Source organism: Athene noctua, chromosome 13 (genome assembly GCF_965140245.1).
Source record: "Athene noctua chromosome 13, bAthNoc1.hap1.1, whole genome shotgun sequence".
Lineage (NCBI taxonomy): Eukaryota > Metazoa > Chordata > Aves > Strigiformes > Strigidae > Athene > Athene noctua.
In genome coordinates this window covers 14,793,594-14,815,603 of record NC_134049.1, presented here as the reverse complement: position 1 = coordinate 14,815,603, position 22,010 = coordinate 14,793,594, and the positions used below count along the sequence as shown (strand labels likewise).

General features: G+C 52.6%; 1 protein-coding gene across 1 annotated transcript in view; it reads right to left on the bottom strand.

The window, feature by feature from the left end:
* Positions 1 to 22,010, bottom strand: part of CORO2B (coronin 2B) — a 46,001-nt gene that overhangs the window by 18,819 nt on the left and 5,172 nt on the right. The window contains exons 2-4 of the mRNA XM_074917230.1: positions 19,655 to 19,744; positions 12,889 to 12,955; positions 3,615 to 3,815 (exon numbers count right to left, since the gene is read on the bottom strand). Of these exons, the coding sequence (XP_074773331.1) occupies positions 3,615 to 3,815; positions 12,889 to 12,939 (252 nt within the window). The 5' untranslated portion in view covers positions 12,940 to 12,955; positions 19,655 to 19,744. The remainder of the gene's footprint in view (positions 1 to 3,614; positions 3,816 to 12,888; positions 12,956 to 19,654; positions 19,745 to 22,010) is intronic.

The window sequence follows — 22,010 nt, the reverse complement described above, 5'->3', positions numbered from 1 at the left end:
CCCCCACAGCCCTGTTTATATAAAGTTAATTAAATCAGGCACAGCTGAGATAGATCCACTCACTGCTGCAGCTTGTTTTTTTCCCAGCTGTTTCAGCCAGCCCAGAGCCAGCAAAGCAGATGAGCTTCCCTGGTGTATGCTGTTACAGGTGAGTTGCAGCACAAACACACCAGTTTATTTTCCGATTTAATAACTGCTGCCAAAAGCTGTCCTAGCTCTGGAATTTCAAGGGCTACAAGCGCAGTGTTATCAAAAATTGCCACATATTTTGTGCTCTCCCTGGCTGGTGCGCTCAGGGGCTCCCCAAGTGTTTGGGTAAGGCTAAAGCATCTTGGAGACTAAACAGACCAAAGCTGGACACAACGGTTTAGGGCTGGAAACCTGCCCCGGGAAGAGGGAGAGCAGGTTCTCCTGGGGCTGCTCAGCCCCATCACAACTCTGGGGTCTCGCAGGGATGTGAGAGCCACAGTTTTCATTTCAGAGGAACAGAAATGCTTCATGGTTACCAATAAAAACCTGGAAATGCCGCAAAAGGCACCCTGAAGCATTTGAAAGCCCAGAAGAGGCGAAGGCTCCTCCGTGGGTGACTTTGTGCTGTGGATGATGTTGATGGAAATTCTAGATTTTAGCGTTGATGTGGGGAAAACACTGCTGTTTGGGTTGTAAAATGTCCAATTTCAGAACCTCCCCATAAGCACATTCTCTGCTAAAAAAATGCAGCCACACCATTCCTGATGTTTCTGGGAATTTTGCACAGATTTTTTTAAAAAGGGAGCCCAAATCCTGCCTTTCCTATAATTCTAGGGGTCCTTCTGGCCCAGCCCCTCTCTGTCCATGCATCCCCTCACAAGGTGGAGAGCATGGCGATGGCTTAGGGGCCTAGCAGCCGGTGCTGGGAGTGTGTCCGGAGCAGCTGAAGCAGACACACAGTCCACGCTGGACCACAAACGATGGAATCACATCGAGCTGTTTTCCTGTAGCATTGCACCATCTGAGCAAGACTGGGTTTTGCTCATAGTAACAGAGCTCAACCCAGGCTGGGTTATTGCTGACTCAAAATAAGAATTTTTGACGCGGTCTTCTCTCCCCTTCAGCTGCAGATGGGACTGAATCCTTCGGTCGCTACAGTCTGGGGAGCAAATCATCATTTTCTCGAGCCTCAGCCCAAGCATTCATGCACAAGCTCTCCTTCGCCCACCTCCCGGGGGTATTTATAGCACAAAACCTTTGCAGTGCTGGGGAGAGGCTGGTTCCCGGTGGCCAAGGCTCCAGAATTTGGGATCCTGCCCCAGCTCTGCTGCAGCGCAGGGTTGGGGGACAGGCTCAGGGAGGATGGGGGAACAAAATGCAGCCGTGCTCCATCTTTTCAACCTACACAGCCCTACAGAAGCGGTTACACACGAGCTCAATCGCCGCGTAAGCGCGCGAGGAACCCGCATTTCTGATGTGCAGGCAGAGGAACATATGGCCCAGCGTATGTAAATGCATTGTCACTTGAAGCATAAAGCAGAGGGGTTTCTGGTGAAGATTTCTGAGCAGAACAGAGGGCAGAAATATAAAAAAAAGAAGAAAAAAAAAAGATGGAAGCAAATCAAATCCTGAGTAGATCTGCAGTATCTAGGTTACCTTAATTATGTTCGGCTAAATATGGATGCCAATTAATTAGATGGCTGATGATTTCCAAAGAAAATTAGTTTACTCTTAATGAGCTAATCAGTTGCTGTTTTTAAAAAAATAATGAAATTATTAGACTGTACAAAGGCCACTTGACACGGAGGGCCAAGGTCTGCTCCGGCTGGGATTTATTGGCTGCATCACTGCCAGGATTTCCACACGGAACAGGTTGCAAACGGCATCGCACTCCCTCTGCTCTTATCCCACTGGGGCCAGGCTACATTTGACAGGAAAAAAAGGGTAATTTACTGGCAATATGGGGTTATTAGCTTAGGACTGAGGCACATGAGCAAGTGGTGTGTGGATGGGCATCCTCCCAGCTCAGGATCGGTGGCATGGGGAGGGGCTGGAGTGCTCCCAGTGCTCAGACAAAGCTCCTGGTTTTTCGAATATTAATAAGAGCCAAGCTGTGCGCTGCAATTAAAACGCTGATTATAATTTCTTCCATCTGTAGCTGATTCTACTCCAGAAATTAAAGAGAAATTCAGAAGAGATGTGAACGTTACATGGGGAAAGTGTCTAAGAGGAATGCCAGGGTGTGGGAAGATGGGGTGCGGGGGAGGGTCAAAGGGGAGCGCTCCTCCATCCCATCGCCACCAGCTCTGCCACCATCCCCTCCTGGTTGGAAATCCCGGTGGGTTTGGCACTGGGACTTTGCTGTCCAGGAGCCCGAGGGACATCCACCTTCTCCCCATACATGTCTTCCTACACAGTGTGTCTCTGAGTTACGTGGGGTAGGTGCATCCTTAAAGGGAATGAGTGCAGCTCCTCCAGTGTCAAAAATGCTCCCAAAAATGAGTGACTGGGAGCCCCCATGTCCTTCCTCCTGCAGTCCAAGTGCTGTGGGGCAAGACCAGGATGCTCAGGGATGAGATGCAGGTGCCAGCTTGGAGCTGGAGCTCCAGCATCGGTGCAACGATGGTACCCTGTGGCACTGCCCTGCATTCAAGTTTGGGGAGCAAAGCAAAGAAAGCAAAGGCAATATTTATTTCATGTTCAAGGTCGCTGCTGCCTGGATTTTCCTATGAGAGATGCAGTTCTGCATCTGCCATGGGGACAAGTGCTCGGCCAGGAGCCACGTTGCACACCTTGAGGTCCCACGGGGCAGCTGCTGCAGCATCAGCTGAATTTACAGGAGTTTAAAATCGCATGAGCAAGAGATGTAGGTGCTCATGCGAGGAGCTAGGGCAACTCTTAGCTGGGGAAGCAAAATCCCAGCACAGTGGGGAGAAAGGATGTGTGCTGCGAACAGGATTGACAGTGCAGAGGCGTCTGTGCCTCTTCTCCCATGCAAAGTGGTTTAGATGGGCCCAGCTGCAACGCGAAGCTCAGCACAGGGCTCCAGGGCTGCTCGTGAGGGGTGACAGTTTGGTGAGGGAGCCTTCAAAATAGATCTTGTGTGAGGTGGCATCTGCTGCAGTGCACAAAGTAAAAGCCCCCAGGGTTTTGCAGCAGGAAAACTGGGAGTGCAGCCATGCTCTGCCCCTCAGGCTGCCCAGAGCATCGAATTTGAGGGCTGAGATTATACAGACAAGTTGAAAATCAAGAGCAAGGACCTGCTCGGCAAGATGAGGGGCTCCCCGGGGACGACTCTGCTTCCTGGGAGCTGTGTTGGTGAAATACTGGGGTCACAGACCTGAGTGGCCTCTGCCACTGTGAAGGGGCAGGGTGGAGTTGTGCTCTGTGCCTGCCCTGCCAGCACGAGCTTGCTGAGACGCCAAAAACGCTTTTAACCAATGTTTCATTTTGTTCCTAAAGAAAAAACCCAATTAGGTAAGGCAGTTCTAAATCCTCCCTTCCCCGTACAAGAAAACCCCAGTAAAGGACAGCAGAGGCCTCGAGACACAGAGGCAGGGATTCTCAGGTACATCTGCTTAGGGACACACATTTAGGCACCAGCTCTGGATTGGAGTTGCCTCCATCGAGGCCAAACCTCTTACCTGCTCGAGGGGGATGACAAGGAAGGAGCCCCCGCCGGCACTCTCTGTTACGATGGCGAGGAAGCGGGCGTTGACGGCACAGAAGTGGTTGTCATGGACGTTCTTGGTGATGGGGATGCCATCGAAGCAGTGCTCCCGGCTCGCCACCTTCCCGTAGACATTCCGAAACTTGGAGCTGCGGTACTGCGGGCGCCATGACATCTGCAGGGCAAATGCAGAGGGCTTAGCCTTCTGAAAATACCCCAACCCAGGCTCTTACCCAGTTGCTTTCCAGTTTCGAACCCCTGCTGCAAGAGGGATTTTGCCTGACGAGGCGCAGCAGTATTAGGGCAGCCCAGACCTGCGGATACAACACCCCCCCAAAAATGTCAGATGTCCCCCTGGCACAAGGTACAACTCACAAAAGGCATTAAAAGGCTCTCTACTGTTGCAGAATTTAAGCTGATCTGCTTTCCAGCATGAACCACTTATCTAGAACACACAGCACTACTACTTCATGTGCATATGACAAATGAATTAAAGCTTTTAATGCGATGACTTGGAAATGGATTGGCCTGGACCACACAAAAGCTGCATCAGGGCAGAACGAGAGCACTTAGCCAGGGAGTGAGCATCGGGAGAGCTGGTACACGCTGCATTCCGCTGTCTCAGCTTATTTCACATGGGTGTCCTACAGAATCTCATCTCAGTTGGAAAATACCTTGATGGTCATCCAGTCCAACCATGACCCTCACCCTGACCATTCTCAGCTCCACCAGATCACTCAGCGCTGGGTCAACCCGACTCTTCAACCCCTCCAGGGATGGGGACTCCCCCCCTGCCCTGGGCAGCCCATTCCAACGCCCAACAACCCCTTCTGGAAAGAAATACTTCCTTAGAGCCAGCCTGACCCTGCCCTGGCGCAGCTTGAGGCCATTCCCTCTTGTCCTGACGTTTGTTCCTTGGTTCAAGAGACTCATCCCCAGCTCTCTGCACCCTCCTTTCAGGTAGCTGTAGAGGGCGATGAGGTCTCCCCTCAGCCTCCTCTTCTCCAGACTAAACCCCCCCAGTTCCCTCAGCCACTCCCCATCAGACCTGTGCTCCAGACCCTGCCCCAGTTCCGTTGCCCTTCTCTGGACACGCTCGAGTCATTCAATGGCCTTTTTGTAGTGAGGGGCCCAAAACTGAACACAGGAATCGAGGTGCGGCCTCACCGGTGCCGAGTACAGGGGTAAGATCCCTTCCCTGTCCCTGCTGACCACGCTACTGCTGACACAAGCCAGGATGCCATTGGCCTTCTTGGCCACCTGGGCACACTGCGGGCTTCTGTTCAGTCGGCTGGCAGTCAACACCCCCAGGTCCCTCTCTGACTTGTCCCAGGTCCTGTGCTTGCTGCAGGCCAGCTGCCATTGCTATGGTGCTGGGATGCTCCCAGGGACCCCCCCAGCTCATGCCAGTGGACCAGGGTTCCCAAGGACCCACTGTCTTGTCCTGCTTCCTCAGAGCCCAAGCACTGCAGCTGCACACACAGCAATGAGTGTGCTTTCACTTGTCCTCCCCACTTTGCTTTTTCTAAGTAAAAAAACCCCAAGATTGCTTTTTTCATTTCAGTCTTCTTTTGAACAGTCCTTACAGTAGCACAAGTGTTCACAATGAAATCTATAAAGATTTAAGGCACTTCGGGTGAGTGTTTAAGCAACTTTAGAGCAACATAAGTACTCAGCTCTATCTGAACACACCATAATTGCACGCCTGAGGACTCGTAGCCATTTGCCATCTTCAGTTACGCATTTACTCACAAAAGTGTGTAAGTGTGTACTGGGTCATCCGCTGAGAGCATCCCTCAGCAAGGGGCAACACCATAGAAACACTCCGGTGGTTGCTCTAATCCTAAATAAACCCCACTCCCTGCTTTTCCCCAAACTCAACATCACGGGCACAGAGTTGGGAGCACAGTGTGCTTGAGCAGTGTGTCCCGAATGGGAAAGGGAATGCTTTAAGGCTGGAAACAGCTTTAAATGGTGATTCCATCTCTAACTTATGCGAACAAGCTCATCGACTTAACTCAGGGCTTTGAGGCAAAAGGCAGAATGAGGAGAAGCAGAGAGTAATGTCCTGCGCCGTGCCTTGCAGGGCTGATGTCAGGGGACGTGTCGCCAGGACCCCATGCAGCTAGATCCCCGCCATGCAGATATTCCTCACCACAACTGACACCCTCCCTGCCTGCAGAAAACCTGCCTGGCCCTGTGTGAGGATCTCGCTGCGCTGCCCTGACCCTGCATCCACCCATCACACCCCAAATCCCAGCTGTATTTTCCACCCCACCTACAGCACAGACGCAAGGAGCATCCTTCTGAGGATGCACGGCAGCGCCGGGGCTGCACATTTGCTGTCAGCAATCTGCAGGCCGCAAGGAAAAAGGACACAGATACTTGAGGATTTAACCCGAAACAAGAGCAGAGAGACATTTTTGGCTGGAAAGGCTTCTGTTCTGAAAAAATGCAGACTCACGTCCAACAAAGCTCTGTGAATCTTTGCCAAACCTACCCAAGCGGTCGGAGCCAGGCAGGGCAGGGAAAAACACCCCAACCGCAGCTTTAGGAGTGGCTTTTAAGAGTTTCACTCAATCTTACATTTTCCTTTGTCTGAACAGATGAGTTTTCATAGTGAAATTAGAGGGTTTTTATAATGTTAAAAATGCACAAAAATGTATTTTGATATCTTTTAAGCTCTCGATTTGCTTCGTGATCCCAGGACTTTCCACCACCCCTGCGCCTCTGCTCTGGACCTATTGCAAAAAAGTCCCAGTTTCTACTGAAAGGGTGATTTGCTCAGTCCTTCCCCCACTAAACTTTTCAGCATATCCCCATGCAGAAGAAATCCCACAGACACCCCACCCCCCCTGTGGAAACCCCTCTGGCACACAGGTGTAGCAGAAAAGGGGCTTCCAATATTTTCTGCATCCAGAAATTCATCTTAACAAGTTGCTGCCAAATGAAGCGCCAGCACAATCGAGCTCCAAGCAGCCCAGAGATGTGTTTTTACCCTGAATGTGGATCCTCACATGGGTGCTACGGATGCTCCCTAGTCGCCGCGGTCCCCAGCCATGAGGGTGATGCTGCTTCCCGGACCTCAGTTCTTTTGCAACTCTTTTTTTTTTTTTTTTTTTTTTTTTTCCCCCAGCCCTCCTTGTATTATTCTTTTCACCAAACACTGGGCAAGTCTCCACACAGCCCCCGCCACGTCGGGAGGAAGCAATAAGCTCAAGTGCCTTTTTCGTTGGAGAAATCCAGAGTTTCTTTCCTTTAACCTCAGTCAGTATTTCCTGTAAATAGCGTCACATCACCCCGCGGCCCCGGGGATGCAGACAGCCCGGAAACGCCGGAAAAATCCCTGGCAAGGGGCTCAGAGCTGCCCAGAGCCGGCATTGTGCAGCGGGCGGCTCCCGGCCGGGCCCTTTCCTGTAGATTTCTGGATTTGGCAGACAGTGGAGACTTTCCTGTGCCAGAAATATCTCTGTGCACCACGTGGGAGAGCCGGGGACTTGGGGGGGCTCATAGGGGTCCCAGCCCCACCAGCTGCAGCAAGCATCAGCCTTTGGATGGAGAGGGTGTTGCAGTGCGGGAGGAGTGGGGAAAAGCAGCTGATGGGGGAGTTTCACACCGATGGGTGGGAGATTTTGGGTTGAAAATAAAAAGCTCAGCCTCCTCTGCCCCTTCGGCTGGTTCCGGAGCAGGCTGCTCCTGCCAGCGTTTTGTCCCATAGCTGGAGCGAGGTGCTCAAGAGGTAGGCGGGCAGGAAAAGTCCACCTTCAAAATGTCACCTTTGTGTCTGGTCCTTCAGCAGACAGCTGTGGTGGTGCTCCCCATCTGGAAAACGTCCTGGAGAAGGAGCATCTTGCTCTGCAGAGCCGTTTACACCCCTGGGTTTGGCACGTGGAGGTGCTGCCAGCACCCGAGGCTGCCACACCCTGCCAAGACCCCTTCCCCATGGAGCCCACTAGGCTGTAGAAGGCTTTGCCTACAAATAAAAACCTGGAAAGATATTCTGGCTGAGAAAAAAATCAGCAGTTTCCCATTGCGTTATTCCATTTGGATGTTCTGGTGGTGATATTTCAGTTCTGGATTGATGAAAACATCTAGTTTCTAAGCAGATGCCGGTTTTATTTTTCCATTTAATTTTATTATGTATTCCTACACTTGTTTTTCCCCAATATATATATTTAAACCTTCTCTTTGAAGCCAGTGTCTGCAGACAGACACATCTCTTGGGGCTTCCAAGGATCCAGGGGATGGGAGAAGCAGCAGGAGCCCTTTGGTTTCTGCCAGCAGCCCACGGTGGCCACAGCACTGAGCCCATGGCAACACCACTGGGGACATCACAGCCCTGGTCTGCAAAAATTTCCCCGGTGTCCAGCTGTTCCCAGACAAGAGCTCAAGCCCATGTGCAAGGCCACCAAGGGACCTTAGGGATGCCAAGAAGAAGGAAGTCAATGAAAACCCAATGTGCAAAGGGTGATACACAGCCCCTGCACTGCAAACATGGCCACCATGTGGAAAGTAATCCCAGCAAAATCCACGGTTTCACAAGAAACACCATTTTATGATGGAAAACTGTTGAAAACACGTTGAATTTTCTAGCCAGGAGGATGAAAATCTCCTATCCCACAGTCTCTGCAATCCAAGGTAGAGGTATATTTTCAAATGTGAAATAGTTTTGTATTTTACTTATTTATTTTCCCTCCATGTGCTGCTTTGCAGAGTCCTTCGCTCCCCGGGGTTTCCGGGCTCCGAGGGGCCATGCTGGAGCTCATTGCTGGACAAACATCCTATTTCCTGGCCAGGCCAGCAAAGGCTTTTGAAGATGAGGAGGGTGGATGTTGGGATGCTTCAGCACCGGCGGAATGCAGCTCAGCATACCCCCTCCGTCACAGAGTATTCTGCAGGTGGTGCTGACGTTTCCCAGTTGGGGAGGAAAACAGCCCCTTCCCAAAGGAGTTCGACTCAGGCGAGACAAAGTGGGAGAGAAAAGGCTGGAAAAAGTGACCCAGACACAGTCCCACACTGGCCCCACTGCCTCGTGCTTCCTCCCGGGGGGATGGCAACAGCAGCCAGGGGCTTTGCACGGGGGTTTACATGCGGAGATATCCAGCAATTCTGGAAGTTATTATCCAAAGCATTTGCAATCCTACAACATATAATTTTTATGAAACTAGCTTTTTGTGTAATTCTCTACATTCTGCTGATGCTAATGGGCATCTTTATTTTTCCATCACCTCACTCTCTATGGCTCAGAGGCATTAAAAAAAGTATTATTGATTTATTAAAGTCATTTCCATCCATCTCCAGAATCGGACTAATGTGCCACCATTTCCAAGGTTCATTCTAGTTCTGCATTATTCTTGGACTCTGGTTTTTCCTTTCATTACAAAATTCCTCCGTTGTTCTGGGTTGAGCAGAACTTACATGAAAAACAAGAGTATTATAAAGCACTTTGAAGTGAGGCAATAAAATAAATCACATCCCCAATCGCGACATTCAGCATCAACATTAACCCCGTGAAACAAGCAGCAGCAGAGAAATTCTCCTCCCTGCTCCAGCATTTTTAGGCTCATTGCAATGTTTATACTTATTTAAGTGCTTGAGCGGAATAGCGTGTCCCGAAATCCCAAGCTGGAAGGTAGAAATCTCCTTAGTTACAACAATTTGAGCAGAAAACAGGTGAGCTGGGGAGCCTAGAGCAGGGGTACAGGCCAATGTAGAGCATCTCTTTCCCCTTCCTCTGCTCCCCGCAGCAGCCCCGGGCAGCACTGCCATCCCGCTCCTCCTCTCCAAACAAAAGAACAAAGCAGCTCATTGAGGTTTCATAATCCGAGCAACGATATCTGCCACCACTGGGCATCTGCGCCCAGGCTGGGGGGAACAGCCCTCGTTTAGCAAAACTACTTCACTGAAGGGGCAATGCAGAGGAGCACCAGGTTGTTTCTGTGTGTCATTGCATCAGTTTTTGCGCTGGTCCTCAAAACCAGAGGAAAACAGACAGATCTGAAGGTGGGGAAGGACCTCAGAGACAATATTATAGGCAAGGAGCCTGGTGTTTGCAACTCCGGGTGAAGTCTGCAGCACTCCCTGGCACCTTCGCAGAGCCGCATTAATATCTCACTTGACCCTGCCCCGCTGAAAATGCAGCTACGGGGAGAAGGCGGCCAGGAGTGTGTCACGTAGGGTGGCTAGCAAGAGATTTTCCACACACCATAGGCCTGTATTAAGGTGCTGATGCTGAGGAGCGGCTGCAGCCCAGTACCATGGAAGGGATGGGCACGTTCCTTCACCAAGAGCACAGGCTGACCCGTGCACGGAGGTTGAAGACCCCTGACTTCCCTCCTTTTCCCCATCTATCCTGGGACCTGCAGTACAGCATCACCTAGCACAGGGCTGACCCACGAACAAGAAGTGGAGGCATCTGCCCGAGCGGCATGAGGAGCATCCCATGACAAGGAACAAAGCTGTGGCTGCGGGGTGGGCAGGGGCAGAGCTGCCCCGTCCTGGACACCCCACGAGCTCCTGCTTCTTGCAGGGTGAGGAAGTAAGTTTTTAAGTGGCTGCCATTTGGTTTTACAGCAGAGAGCAGCTTCAGGAGCAATTGCATTAAAAAATACCAAACAAACAACTTTTTATTTTGCAAGTTTTTCTCTAGGATGGAGGACTGGTACCCGCCCCTCGGCCCCCATCAGCTGGGACAAGCAGATGCCGTGGGGCAAGCGGACCTGACCCATGTGTCCCAGGCAGCCCACACAAACCCCACGGGGACCAGCTGTGCCCACATCCCCTGGGAACGGCACTGCCATTCGCCTGGAAAAAAAAAGAACAGGAACCAAGAAGCAAAAACCCAGCCCCTCTCTGAAGGCTTTTCTGATCTGCTGGCAGCTCCAGCCTTTGCCTACCAGCAGCAGCAGGACACAGCTCTTGTCTCAATGTGTTTATTTTTAAATGCATCTTTTCAAGCATCGGGAGTCTTGGCAACAGCAGCCGGGAGGGAGAGTTTGCGCAAAGAGCCCCTAACGCTGCAATAGGCAGTTACAGAGCACAGTGGACTGTAATCCCTAAAAAATCTGTATTTCCTATATATAGCCCCATTTAATCTGCCCCAATCATGAAAGCTTTACAAGGAAATGAATTTCTGCTTTCACCTGTATGAAGCAGTTGTTTTGGGGGGGTTGGCATTACCCCACCACCCCCCCCTCCCCCAGCCCTGGCACAGTGGGAGCCCCTTCTCCTTTACATGGTGCCCCCCAGGGTGACAAGGGGGCTGTGGCACCTACAGCAGCTCTTTGGGTTGCCACGATGACACATAGCATCTCCCATGGCCTTAGAGAGGTTTTTTAATCGGAAACCAGTGCTCTTTCATCGTCACTCCCCCATTTCTTGTTCTGCACACAGTTAAGCGTCAGGGTTATGGTTGACTAGCAAGAAAAAGATATTTGCATGAAAAAGTGTGTTGGGAAAAGGAAATCCAACACTCATTGTTTGCCTAGAAAATCTGGGGCTTTCAGGAGGGGTTTTGTGGCACTCCAGGAGACAGTGCCTTTCCAAAATCACATTATTCTCTTTTTTCTTGCCCCCTCCTGGCGCAGGCAGAGGTTCTGGCGAGCATCCCCCCATCTGGGGCTTTCCAGTTAAAATCAAGGCACAGTTTTGTATGAAAAAACAAATACAACTGAAACCTACCCCCTCACTGCCCTGGTGCCCCCCTTGCATGGGGTTATTTTCCATCTCTCCAGAGCCAGCACATTGCCTGTGCATCCCTGGCAGCCGCTGGGCAGAAGTTATTTTCCATCAGAAAGGTCAGCAGTGCTCGAGTTTGAAGTTTCAAGTATTGATCAGCCATTAAGGCAATGAAGTGTTACCGGCAAAACAGGAGCTGCTTTTCGGCAGGTCTTAACCAAGGAAATGGCTTCATTTGTAGGAACCACAGAGCTGCCCAATCCCCCCCACCCCCGCCCAGGGACTCCCTTCACAGGTCCCTCACAGATCCCTTGTGCAGTGAGTGGGGAAGAAAACATCAAAATAGCTCAAATTTTTTTAAGAAAAGCCACTACCAGACTCACTGCCATGCCACACTCCTGAGCATGCTGCCACATGCCTTCCAGAACAGAGCCACCATCCCCAAAGCCCCCCGCGAGACAGGCACAATCCTGCTCTGGTCCTGATGCTCCTCCACACCCAGTGACATCAGCACTAGGGGGTTTAGGAGCCTCGTGGCCGAGGGGGGCTTAAACCCCTTCGCAAAGGACGTGATACATATTGGCCATGGACTTGAGGGGGAGCCCAGGCCCCGCAGCAGCCAGGGGCAGGGGACCTGAGCCGGCGGAGCGCTGGGCAGAGCAGGGCTGTGCTCATACCCTAAATCAACACTGGAAAAGAGCAAAACACCGTCCCCGCAAGCCCGATGTGGTGGGGGAGCCCCTGCAAAGCCACCTCTCCACCCCAAGCCCGTCCCCACTTGCTTTGCTTGAGCAAAACCAACATTTTTTTCACTCAGAGTGGAAAATGCCCAAGCAGGAGCTGGCAGAGCCACTTGCAGGCTGCGGCAGGATGGTGTCACCCCGAGACGTGTCCTGCCCAGACTCCTCTGGACACGGAGGATGGATCTGCTCAGTGTATGCAGGGTGCATTAGCAAAGCATTTATGCTGCTGGAATCCACTCCCTAAAGAAAAGCTTGAAATTAAACAGCTATATTTTGATAAGATACCCAGCATTGCCAAAATTAGTCATCAAATGCTTATTGTTCCATGCACATTAGATTAGAGCCAAACAAATGCTGATTTTAATCTCTCCACTACTCTAATGCTCTGATGCTTCTCAATTCAACCTTGAAAACGGCTTTTGTTCACATTAATGGCTTTCATGCTAACGAGGCTCGGTAAGATTTAACATTTAGGCACATCCCGTTCTTCATTTTAATAACAATTCCGCCACAGAGAGCAACACATGTTCACAGTGTGCAGGCGTAATTCAACCACCAAACGTGTCTTAAAGTCCAGATTTAGCGTTGCTGCAGGATTGATGCTTCGGCCGGGGCACCAGGGTGCGTCTGCAGCCCGAGCTTGACTTAAAAGCAGACGAGCTAAGAACTGCCGAGTCTCTGGTGTAAATTAAGTGGTTTCTCTTTTGTGCCAAGGGACCTTCAGAGCAGAGCCAGCCAGTTGGGCTCTTGGCTCGCTGGGGCTCAGCTGCTGTTTCTATGCATCTCTCTGTCTCAGCCTTATTAAAATGCCCTGCGCGGGACACTCACCAGGCTGCCGTGCTTGCTTCCCAGCACGCTAGACTTGTGGAGGTCTCTCATTGACTCGACAAGAGCTCTGTGCAGAGAGGGAAAGCAAAAACATTCAATTCACCATCTCGGGAGGCTGAGATAAAACACACAAACCCTTCCTGCTTCTCCGTACTGCAGCGTTGGGCAATGCATGGCAGGGTCCGACCCCCACGGGGCTGTTCCCAGGTCACTTTGGCATCGCCAGCAGCAGGGCACAAGGCTGAACCCCCCGAGCTGCTGGCAGCAGCCATCACACCGACCCCCGTCTCCTTCTCCCTGGCAACTGCCAGCCCCGTATGCATTGCCGCCTACTTTCTTCTAGAGAACAAAGTAATTCCAACACAAACAGCTTTTGCTCCTGAGACTGTTAGCAAATGGAAGCATTTACCTGACTCATACACTGCTAACATGCTCATTAACCTGTCCGCAAACCTTGGGATCAGCGGTGGGATGTAAAGAAACATCTATTCATACATCCAGGTGTGGGATATGATCTTGCCCAGAGCCCCCCAAACATCGGCATGGGGACGACCGCCCCTCGCCTGCCGCAGCCAGGGCAGGATCGGGCCCCAAACCCGGCGCGGGGACAGCCTGACATGGCAGCGGGGCTGCGGCGGCTGCGACAGGCGAGGGGCTGCTCCGCGCAGCCTCCCCCTTCCTCGGGGAAGTGCAGGAGGGGGAACACTTTTTTGCTGGATATTTTCAGTGCAATCACCTTTTTGCAAGCAGCAGAAATGGGGGGGGGGTTGCACTGAGCTGTGGGGAAAAGCCGTTTCACCCGCTGCCATGGAGAAAACTTCTAAAATGACGCACTTCCAAAGGCTTTGATTTTAGAATTTGTGCTTCTCTGAGAGAAGCTCGCATTTGACCTTTGAAAAAAGGCAGTTTGCGTGAAATCCAGCACAGGCTGATGGATGCAGCTTGCTGATGCTTTCCTAGCCCATGCAGCAGCCCCAGGCATCAGGGACATAGGCCGGAGCCCTGCACACCAGCATCGGGCTGACAACATGCAGCAGCACGCCAGCGATGGTGATCAGAGCCCCAAAAACAAATTCTGCCAGCCTGAGACTGTTACAGAGGCCAGGGAGGCAGAAGGGGGTTAATTGTTGTATGAGGTCGCTTCAGGATTATATATTGACCGCTAAAAAGCAGTTATGGGTACTTATGAGACAAGCAAAACTGCAGATCCCATTACAGCATAACTATGTTGATAATGAAGAATAAAGCTCCCATTAAGCCTCCATGCAGCTATTATGGTTTGGATGGTTCAGTAGTTAGGACTCCAAGATAACATCAGCGGTGCAGCGGGACCTCATCCATCTCCTGCTGCCGGTGGCTCCCGGGCCGGGGCTGGGGCCGGTCTCAGCTCTGCTTGCCCCAAGCCCCTGCCCCAGGGTCTCACACAGTCTCGTTCGATCCCCTCCACGGCAGAAATGCTGCCTGGCAATGCTCCGTTGCCAGCACCATGGATGCAGTCCCAAATGCCATCAGCATCGTGAAGCTGCTTTTTCTTTCAGATCAAGTTTTTCTATGCATGTTTTGATCCCTCAGTAAAAAAAAATATTGTACATAGCCCAAATAAGTTATAAATGTTCAAACACAGAGAAAAGAGTCTCCTTGGGAAGAAGCGTTTTTCTCCTGGTCCTGATACGGGTTTGATCCCCATGGAAAGCTGATACGCAATTGCATAATTTTTGCTTTATTGACAGAACGTGGAGCCCTGGGGCACTGCGCCGGGTAGAGCTCAGCAGGCGCCAAGTCACGGGCACGCCAGTCCTCATCCCTGCCAGCTGATGCTGCACAAGGCCGTGTGTGATAAAGCCTCTTAGCCCTCTCTCCTCTTGTGGGGAGAGGGGAATCAGCTGGGCAGGGAGAGGGTCCTCCTGCTCCCATCCCATCCCACCAGCTCCATTTCCACCAGCTCTTGACAGGGCACAGCGCTAAAGCATCTGTCTCATGGCTCATGTGTGTTCATACCACTGCCAAGAGATCCCTTGTCCCCCGTCCCCACCAGCCCTTTACACATACACAGCCCATCGAGCAGGGAAGAGCCCTTCAGCTCTTGACAACACTTTGGAGACCCAAACCCTACAGTAACCAGCAAAGCTCCTTGTTTTCTCCTTATTTATGCATCTGGCTGATGGCACAAACAGCTGGAGCGGCAGAGGGAAGCTGAGCGAATGGCTTCAGCTCTGCACCCACCACAGGAAACACCTCTGGGCTCTAATAAACACCAGAATAAATGTACTGAGTGGGGCCTTGAAAAAGAGCCTGTCCCCATCCCCGCCGTCCCGCTGCACTTCGCCCTGCCCAGCACAGCTGGGCTGTGTGATGGCAATGAGTTTGGCAAAGCTAAAAATCTGCTGGGGGGAAAACAGGTGGTGGGGGGTTGGTGTGGGGTGTAGCTCAGGTCTCACCCCATAGAGCACCCCGTTGACAGCGCCCAACAGCAGCAGCAGCCCGGGGACAGGCTGCTCCGTGGCGGGGGATGCTGCCAGCCCATCAGAGCACCAGAACGCAGGACATCCGCGGTGTGGGCCCCGCAGAGCCCCCAGACCAAACGGTGCATGAAAGTGGCGTTAAAAAAACAGGCTTGGGATTTGATGCTGAATTCTCTGTGCCCTTACCCGTGGGGTTTTACTTTTCCCTGTTTACTATCACCAGTGATGGAAAGATGGATTTAACTGCCTCGCAGTGCAGGAGCACCAGCGGGGACGTGGCCTGGTTGCCTCCTTCACGGGGGAAGGGCACCGTCTGCTCATGCTGCATCCCACAAAGGTGCTCCCCCCACCCCCAATAAACCTCTCCCCTTGGCAGCGGAGAGGTCAGACCCCGCTGACAGCAAGATACAAGTGCTGCGGGAGTGGTGGTCGCAATCCAGGGGTGCATTTGGGCTGCCCCATGCTCAGCCCAGCCCCAAGGAGCAGCACCAGGGCTGCTGTGAAGCTCTGTGGGGTGACGTCCCCCTGCAAGGGAGTCACAATTGGGTGGGCAGGCAGAAGCCTGGGCATCTCCTGGGCTGTCTATGCCCTATGTGACCTCAGGCCAGAGCCCTACCAGAGCGAAGGGGGCCAGGGACTGTGGCGCATTCACAGAATCCCAGAATCACCTCAGTTGGAAAAGACCTTGAAGATCATCCAGTCCAACCATGACCCTCACACTGACCGTTCTCAACTCCACCAGATCCCTCAGCGCTGGGTCAACCCGACTCTTCAACCCCTCCAGGGATGGGGACTCCCCCCCTGCCCTGGGCAGCCCATTCCAACGCCCAACAACCCCTTCTGGAAAGAAATCCTTCCTCAGAGCCAGCCTGACCCTGCCCTGGAGCAGCTTGAGGCCAGTCCCTCTTGTTCTGTCACTTGTTCCTTGGTTCAAGAGACTCATCCCCCCTCTCTGCACCCTCCTGTCAGGGAGCTGTAGAGGGCGATGAGGTCTCCCCTCAGCCTCCTCTTCTCCAGACTAAACCCCCCCAGTTCCCTCAGCCACTCCCCATCAGACCTGTGCTCCAGACCCTGCACCAGCTCCGTTGCCCGTCTCTGGACACACTCGAGTCGTTCAATGGCCTTTTTGTAGTGAGGGGCCCAAAACTGAACACAGAAATCAAGGTGCGGCCTCACCAGTGCCGAGTGCAGGGGTCAGATCCCTTCCCTGTCTCTGCTGGTCACGCTATCGCTGATACAAGCCAGGATACCATTGGCTTCCTGGCCACCTGGGCATACTGCTGGCTCCTGTTCAGCATTGTGATGCTCTGAAAGGCAATTTCCAAGGTTGTGGTGCAAATCCAGACATCCCTGGATCAGCTTTGCCCAGCGCCAGCCCGCTAGCACCGTGGCAGGCGCTCTGCAGCACCCTGTGCCCAGGAGCAATGCTGTGATTAGATGGGCGATGCTGTGATGAAATTAGTACTGGGGTAACGTCCTGGCAGAAGAGAGACTGGGGACAGGTAGCGGCTGTACAGCCCAGGGCAGAGCTCCCAAGGGGCTGAGACCACCCTGTCACAGCACAGCTCTGATTTGGTCCCTCCACTTGGGGCTGAGCTGGCTAGAGCTGGAGCAGATCTCTGCTCCTGCACCCATCGGGGCGGTGGGTGCACCCTGGCTCCCTGACAGTGACCCTGGAGCAAGGAGGGAGCCCCTGAGATGGGATTTGAGGCAGACACGGTTTGCTTTGGGAAAGCTGCTTGTCCTTAGTGCACAGATGAGAAGAGGCAAAGAGAGCTCCATGTTTATCCCACTTGTAAAAAGCAGTAGATTAATTTTACAAATATTAAGGATTAATCCCATTAACATGGTCTAAACAAAGGACAAAAGACAAATGAATATTTCTGAAGCAATATCTGCCAGCTAGTTTTTTTCCAGCCTGGAAGGAAGTGACTGGGATTCCCTGGAGTTCAACTTTTCAATGATTTCTTCTTTCTAGAGCTCCCTGACTGCCTGGGAAGAGCCACTCCTCTTCCCAAGCCACTGGGAAAAAAGCAGCAAGCGAGGCCAGATGTCTCGTGGCCATGGGGCCAGGCTGTCACCACGAGCCCCCATCTCTCCTTGACCACAGTGCTGCTTCCCACCCTCCCAGGCACTTCACATGGTCCCACAGATGTCATGGGCCGCCCAGGAATGATGCAAAAAGCATCCCTGGCACCAGTCTTTGTGGTACTGGCAGGGGCCCCATTTTGGACCATTTTCTCCCCAGGAAACCTTCCGGGGGAGGCAAACCAAACCTCTCCTGGGCCCACGTGCTGAGAAGAAACAGAAGTCTCACGCTCGTCAATAAATTCTGTAAACAAGCACAATTTTCCTCCCACTCTGTTTTCCAACTCCTTCCCACCCCGCGAAGCTGATGGAAACATCCTAATGAAGCACAAAGCGTTTCTGGCCCCCAGAGCTGCCCTGGGTCACCGACCACGGGATTTTACCCTCCTCCAGCTTCTTAGAATAATGTTTCCTTGAGGGCAAAAAGATCACATGCTTTTTCTCAATTTGAGAGGGTTTTAGGAAAGCCAGAGAGGGGAAAAAAAGTCTCTTCATGTGTTGAGATGAGCGGATAACCGAGCCAGGCGCTCATCCATGCGCGTTATTTTACATCGCATCACACATCACCAAGAAGGCTGAGTCAAGAGACTTGGTTACATCAGGTTTTTTTTCCATCCAGGATCCAGTAGTTTTAAACATAATAAGTGGGGCTGCCTGTATAACAAGAGAAAGCCTCCAGCGGGAAGATGTAATAAATCCCTCCTTAATTCACCTGCCTTTTAATTATAAGGAGGTGAAAATACACACATGGGTATTAAAAGGCTGGGGGACAGTGGGGAGACGGGCAGCTGCTGGTGCCCATGGGTAAGAAACTACTTGGGAAGATGCTACATGTGGGTGAGGGTAAAAAAATTTGGGCAAAAAGGACTGCTGGGAGCACTTAACATTTCTACTTCTGCAACAGCCTGAAAAATGTCCTCACGAAGCCCTAGCATTGTACAGGACATGAACCATAGAAACTCATTTATCCTGGCAAACAGGATAAAGCAGGGAGATAGAGTATGGGTGAGCAGCTCAGACACCTGTCCCTTTCCACCCAAAAACCCCGACATGTTCCCAGGAATGAGGACTCTGGGGTGGTCCTCAGGGCATGGGGCAGCATCCCACAGCCCAAGCTCCAGCAGGTCCTTTCTCATCCCAGCTGCTCCCACACGGAACCATTCGCTCCTGGACAGCTTACAAAACCGCAAGGGCTTTTTGGAAATTTATCCCAGTTGGGGGCAAAAGTTTTCCAAAAGAGAAGAAGGAAAGAAGACAAAAAAAAAAAAAAAAAAAGAGAATAAGAAAAACAAACAAAATCTTCTAAATATTTCAGGCTTCAGAAATCCGTTTCCTGGCCAGCGCGAGGAAGTGCCAGAGTCTGGGTGGATGAAGGTCACAGGACAACGGGGCCGGGATGGGGGAGGCACCGACCCCCCCGCTGCCAGCCTGCACAGTGCCCGCCAGGGAGCTGGAGCCCAGACAAACCCTGCCTTGTGCACCGGCTCCCAGGAAGAGGGAAACTGTCCACAGAAGCGAAACGGAGACTTGTTATTCCGGCACAAACAAGAGCACGGGGAAGCTCATGGAGGAACGGTTGCGATATTCCTCCCCTGCTCAGTCATGTCCATGCATTCAGCAGAGCCTCAAATCTCCCCTTTTCCCTATTTTCCCTTGTATTTCAGCACACAATGCTCTAGAATCGGGTTTCTTTGCACTTCATAAAATCCTGAAAGCAGCCAAAGCAACTCCCTTTGCCAGAGGGTCGTAGTGAAGTGACCTGGAGCTGTGAAACCCCCCGGGAAGGGGCAGGAGACGGCGTACCGCAGCCTGAGCTCGCACGGGATGCCCACAGCCTCGCTTGTGTTCATCCCAGCAATATTTCTGTACATTCAGCTTTTTAGCCACTTATTTAAAGCACTCAGCATTTCCACAAGGACCGAGCCTTCCGCAGATCTGCTCTCATCTGATGTACAGAGCTTCTGCTGGGGACAGGGTCAAATTTTGGGAGGAGGAGAGCTGTGGCAGCTCTTGCATTCTTGATAAAAGCTTTTCTGGACATGCAACCGCCTGCCCAGCAATCTGCGAGCAATTGGGGATGGGTGAGAGGGGCTGCTGGTGACAGACCCCCACCCTGGGCACTGCACTGTGTCCCTGGGCTGTTTCCATCCCTCGCTGGTCCCCCCCAGGGCCACCCCAGGGTCAGTCAGGGTGCGGGTGCAGCGCGGGGTCCTCACCTGCCCTGCTCTGCTCCACGGGCTGGCTGGGCACCTCCTGCCACCCAGGAATGGATGCGGGGCTCAGGGAAACCTGGGTGCTCCTCGACCCTGGAAGAGAGGGAAACGCGTTGGTTACAGCAGCACCACCGCCACCTGCCCCAAGCCCCCGCCAGGCACCAACCCGACTCGAAAAATACTGGGTGCCAGCATGCCCCAGGGTGCAGCCACCGGTGCCAGTGCAGCTGCAGGCAGCTAATTCCTGCTGATATCAGGATTAGGTCCAGCCCCCTCGGCTCTCATCGCTGGCCCCCAGCCCCACACAGCAAAACTGCTGCTTATCTCAGCTGTAAGCAGGGATTTCATAGCATGGGCTGAGAAATCCCTCCTTCACGGGTGGGGATGTTGAGCCCCAAAGCAGCCAGTCAGAGTCTCTGGGTGCCAGCAGCTGCCCACAGCACCACAGATGGGTCAGGATGTGCCCCCCCCCCCCCCCACTCTGGAGCCTCGTGAGGGCCAGCATGGCTCGGGGCAGGCAGGCAGAGATGGTCCTGGGCACGGACAGAGAGGCCATTATTCTCTGGGAAATTTATAGCTGCTATTGTACAGGCAGAGAGCAAGGCCTGGGCTGTCCGAAGGGGCAGCCATGGCTGCAGAGGGACCCTCATCCTCACATCGCTAATGGATCGGGCTTCGGCGACAGCCCCAGCACCCCTACAACCCAGGAACCAGCCTTTTAGGTCCTTCCTGTTACCAAAACCAAAACAGCATTAACTCTGTGAGGGCGATGCCTGGTGCTGGCACTCCCCTGTCCCCAATGCCGGCACATGCACATCCCCGGCTTGGTCCCAGCAGCTTTCCCAGCTGTGCCACAAGGTTTTTTGGCTGGAGCGTGGCTATTCCCCACCCTTCAGTGCAGGGGGTGCATGAGGATTTTTCCATAAGGCCTGACAGCTTGTTTGAGGGATTCAGTCAGCAGGTTGTCAGTGGAAGAAACCACCCCTCTGAGGGGAAAATGCAGAGATGTGGGCTGCAGGTGGCACCGGGACAGCGAGGGCAATGCCTTGCAGCTTCCAGGCACAGCTGCCATCCCGGTGCTGTGCAGGAGCAGGCGGTTCCTCGGCCATGCTTTTTGGTGAGCGTGGAGCAACAGGTGGGAAAAATCTAATTTTTGGTGCCATGAGACGGCTGTCACCCTGCCCTGCTCCAGGACACGCAGATTTCCCACCAAGCAGGGGCTCTGTCCCTCTCCCCAGCCACATGCCGTGGCAGGAGCCCAATCTGGGCTCGGGTCTGAAGGTTTTAGCCCTATGTCTCTGCTCTCTACAACTCAAGCAATACCCTGGCTGCTCCAGCACCGCCCTGGCACAGCCCCTCCCCGGGCAGTTTTGCTCCCAGGGCATTTCACAGCGATTCTCGAGGCTCTGCAGACCCACTCCGGCCGGAGAGCCACAGCAAAGGGGCTTTGCCAACAGCTTTGCGATGAACAAAGGAGCGCGGGATTTCTGGGAGCTGAGCTTGGCACTGGTCCCCTCCCAGCTCGGGAGCGATGGGATTCACAGATTTGTGGGGGACTCTAGCAGCTGGCTCCGTCATGTAGATTTTGCCGGCTGCCAGATTTGGGTAATGACACACTGACTTGGGAGATAGGAATCCAGGATTCAACTCTTTCAAGCTCTCTTCTAGCTGGGTAATGAATTGAACTATTCATCATTTGATAAAATTTCCATGAAAAGAAGAAGCGAGGGGGGGGTGGTGACCCTGCATTGCATTTCCAGGGTATGAATTACAGCGCCCAGCGAGCCTGCTGGCCACAGACAGGCAATATTAAAGCGCCAGATTAATGCTGCATTGAATCTCAATTAAAACTCATTAAAAAGCCGCAGGCCAGACAAGTTGCCTTTGATGAGAGTAATACTTCTTGCAATGGGGACCTTCCATTTTTAGACTCAAAGCAGTCCGTTATGCCTCTTCCCAACCCCCAGAAATCCCACTGAAGCTAAAGATAAGTGAACATCCACCCTGCTGGAGACAAGGAGACTTGTTCTGTACTTTATTAACAATTCAGTGCTGACTGCCTTGTTCCATCCCATTCCAGCTGGTCAGCAACACGACCTCCTACACCATTACATGCTCTCCACCCAGCATGTCCTGCAAAGCAGCTCCTCCAGAAGAGCCACCATCCCTCCATACCTTGAACACACCTCAGGAATCCCTTTTGCACAATTACTTATTTATGAGCCTGGGCCTGGGCAGCCCAAACAAGCGAGGTTTTTCCAACTGCCATGTTGCTGAACCCCAACTGAAAATATACAGATTTTAAGGCAGCAAGAGGCAGAGAAAGCCCTGCTCCTCCCGTACCCTCCGTGGTTGTGTC